The sequence below is a fragment of the Suricata suricatta genome, chromosome 11, assembly GCF_006229205.1.
Source record: "Suricata suricatta isolate VVHF042 chromosome 11, meerkat_22Aug2017_6uvM2_HiC, whole genome shotgun sequence".
In the NCBI taxonomy this organism is placed as follows: domain Eukaryota; kingdom Metazoa; phylum Chordata; class Mammalia; order Carnivora; family Herpestidae; genus Suricata; species Suricata suricatta.
The window spans coordinates 5,600,645-5,603,463 of record NC_043710.1 but is presented as its reverse complement, the minus strand read 5'-3'; the positions used below and the strand labels follow the sequence as shown (position 1 = coordinate 5,603,463).

Sequence of the window (2,819 nt, the reverse complement as noted above, 5' to 3'; positions counted from 1 at the left end):
CCTTTGACTCCTAAATCCCAGTTTGGCTCCAGTTCAGCAGAAGCCTTCATTCTAGAATTCTCCCCCATATTCGGCCTCACTTTCTTGTAGTTTTGGTTTAAAAAAAAAACAAACCAGGAACAAATTCGAACCTCTTTCCATGTCAAACCTCCCACTCCTGGGCTCGCTGTGTGACCTTGGGCAAGGTTCTGCCCTTTCTGGGCTCCTGTTTACCTGAGAAACTCTGAAGTGTACTCTCCCTTAAGGGGTCTTACCTTATTTCCTTGGGCCCAGACAAGCTGAAGGAAGGTCCCCTCTTTTTGCTGAATCCTCCCAGACCCTCCCTCAGACATCAATGGGGGTCAGGAACTTTGGGTAAGGTTGGCACCCCATTTATTGGAGAAGACCCCAGCACCCACCCCCTGAGGTCCTGGGGGCCTCAGTGTCTCCTCAGTCGCGAGTGCTGGGGTGGAGAGCAGAGTTCCCAGAGTCCAGTCTGGTAGCTGACTGACAGAGGAGCCTGGCTCAGCCCGGGGTGGGGGGCAGGAAGCCCTCTGTCCAGATGGGCAGCCCCCATGGGTCCCTGGTGCAGCCTGGGCCATGTGTCCAATGCACTCCCTTTCCCCCCACCCCGCGGGGGGGGGGGCTGCGCCCCATCACACGCTGGTTCTGCAGGTCTGCACCCCCGTGAGGCTGCCCCGGTGGGGCATTGGTTCTGTTGGGCCCTTGCTCCCAGCGTGGGTGACCCAGCGATAGCAGTCAGTGACTCGCTTGTTGGGTGCGTGGGGGCCACAGCGGGTGCAGTACACGATGCCCAGTGCGAGTAGAACCACCAAGAAGACGCATGTTGGGACGAGGAGAGCCACCAGCAGCCAACGGTCATCCCTCTGGCTGTGGCCTGCCAGGCCGGCCTCCCCCAGGGCTGTGGGGGCTGCTGTGGGGGCTGCTGAGGGCAGCCATGGGGCCAGTTTGGGGTCATGCGCACCTTGCCTTGGGGCTTGTGGGGGTTTGGAATGGGGGTGTGTAGGGCCAGTGAGAGAGGTCTGGTTAGGGGGATTCTGAGGGGGCACGGAGGTGAGGGTAGCGCGGGGGGCAGGGGACTGGGTGGCAGCAGGTATGGGAACTTGATGGGCAGGGGGCACAGGGGATCTGGAGGTAGGGGTCAGAGGGGGCTGGACAGTCGAGGTAATGGGAAGGTGGGTGGCCTGGACTTTAAGAACGGGGACATCTGGGGTGACAAGGGATTGGTGGGCATTGGAAGTAGTGACCAGAGGGGTGTGGTTAGCAAGGATTTGAGGCACATGAGTGGTGGTCCGAGTGTCAGTGATGTGGGTGTCTGCAAACACAGGGGACTGGTGGGCAGGGGACAGTTCAGGATATCTGGCTGAGATAATGGGGGGCTGGCGGGCAGGGGGCCGTGCTGGGTGAGTAGCAGAGATAATGGGGGGCTGGCGGGCAGAGGGCAGATCTGGATGGCTGGCTGAGATCATGGGGAACCGGTTCTCAGGAGGCAAAGCTGGATACCTGGCAGGGATCATGGGGGACTGAGGGGCCAGGGGCGGGCGTGTGGCAGAGATGACAGGGGGTTGGTGGGCAGAAGGCAGTGTGGGACGTGTGGCAGAGACCACCACAGGCCGGGTGACAGAGAGCACTGAGGAGTGGTAGGGGACTCTGGGGGCACTAAGTGGGGGTGGCCAGGTCGGGTCCAGGTAGGGCATCCGATGCTCTCCCACCTCTGGGAAACTAGGTCTATAGGCCAGGCCAAAGTCAGGTGGCTGCGTGGCCTCCATCCATGGGATCCCAGGCACCTCTGTCCAGCCACCGTCAAAGGTCTCCCAGTCCTCGTGTTCGTCCTCTTCATCCTCCCCGTCATCCAGCAACTCGTCCCCGAGGTCCTGGGAGGCCCGAGCACCCGTGGCCCCCGCAGGACTGCAGCTGATGCCATCAGCCTCCAGCTCGTGGCCCTCACTGCAGTAGCACTCAAAGCCACCAACGTAGTTGACGCACATCTGCTGGCACACGCCGGCGATCTGGCACTCGTCTGTGTCCACGCAGCGGTGCGGCTCGTCCTCGGCCGGCCGGAAGCCCAGGCGGCAGTGGCAGCTGTAGCCCTGTGGCCCCCCGGGCTCACACTGCTGCTCGCACGGCGCATGGGCACAGGGATCCTCGCAGCTTCGCCCGTCTGCTGCCAGCCGGAAGCCCTCGGTGCAGCGACAGGACACTCGACCGTCCACCTCCTCCACACACTCGTGTTCGCAGCCCCCGTTGTCCGGGCCGCAGCCGGTGCCCGGGCACAAGGGTCCGGCCCGAGACCAGCCCACACCGCCCTCAGGCTGCTTCACGCAGAGCAGGGAGGCCTCTCTGCCAGCCTGGCAGGGCACGGCAGCTACGGAGCCGAAGGGCAGCCACTCAAAGTCAGTGGAGACCAGGTGGAAGGGCGTGGTGTAGACCGCAGGGCCTGCTTGGCCCGCCTCATCTGGCAACGCTGGGCAGGAACCCTCGAAGCCGAACTGGCACAGGTAGCCATCGACGGCCAGTGTGCACGAGCCCTCGAGCCAGCGATGCTCTCCGCTCGCCTCCAGGGCCGCGCAGCGCTGCGCCGGGCAGGGCCCCCCCGTGGCGGGCTGGGCCCAGTTGGTGAAGGCCGTGTCCTGGTCTCCCGTGGTCCACGTGAAGCCGCGCAGCGGGCGCTGCGGTTGGCACTGCCGGGCCTGCCGCTGCAGGCCGATCCACAGCAGCCGGCTGGCCGGGCCGGGCCCCACCAGGCTGTCCACACGCTGCGCCTCCTCAGGGGTCCGCGGCGTGGCCAGGTCGCCCCCCAACTCGCGGCAGGCCCTCCA

At 64.4% G+C, this 2,819-nt stretch overlaps 1 protein-coding gene across 1 annotated transcript in view; it reads right to left on the bottom strand.

The window, feature by feature from the left end:
• Window positions 1-355: 355 nt before the first annotated feature.
• Window positions 356-2,819, bottom strand: part of CD248 (CD248 molecule) — a 2,669-nt gene continuing 205 nt past the window's right edge. Inside the window, exon 2 of the mRNA XM_029957165.1 lies at window positions 356-2,819. This exon is cut by the window's right edge and continues 61 nt beyond it. Coding sequence (XP_029813025.1) covers window positions 636-2,819 — 2,184 coding nt within the window. The 3' untranslated portion in view covers window positions 356-635.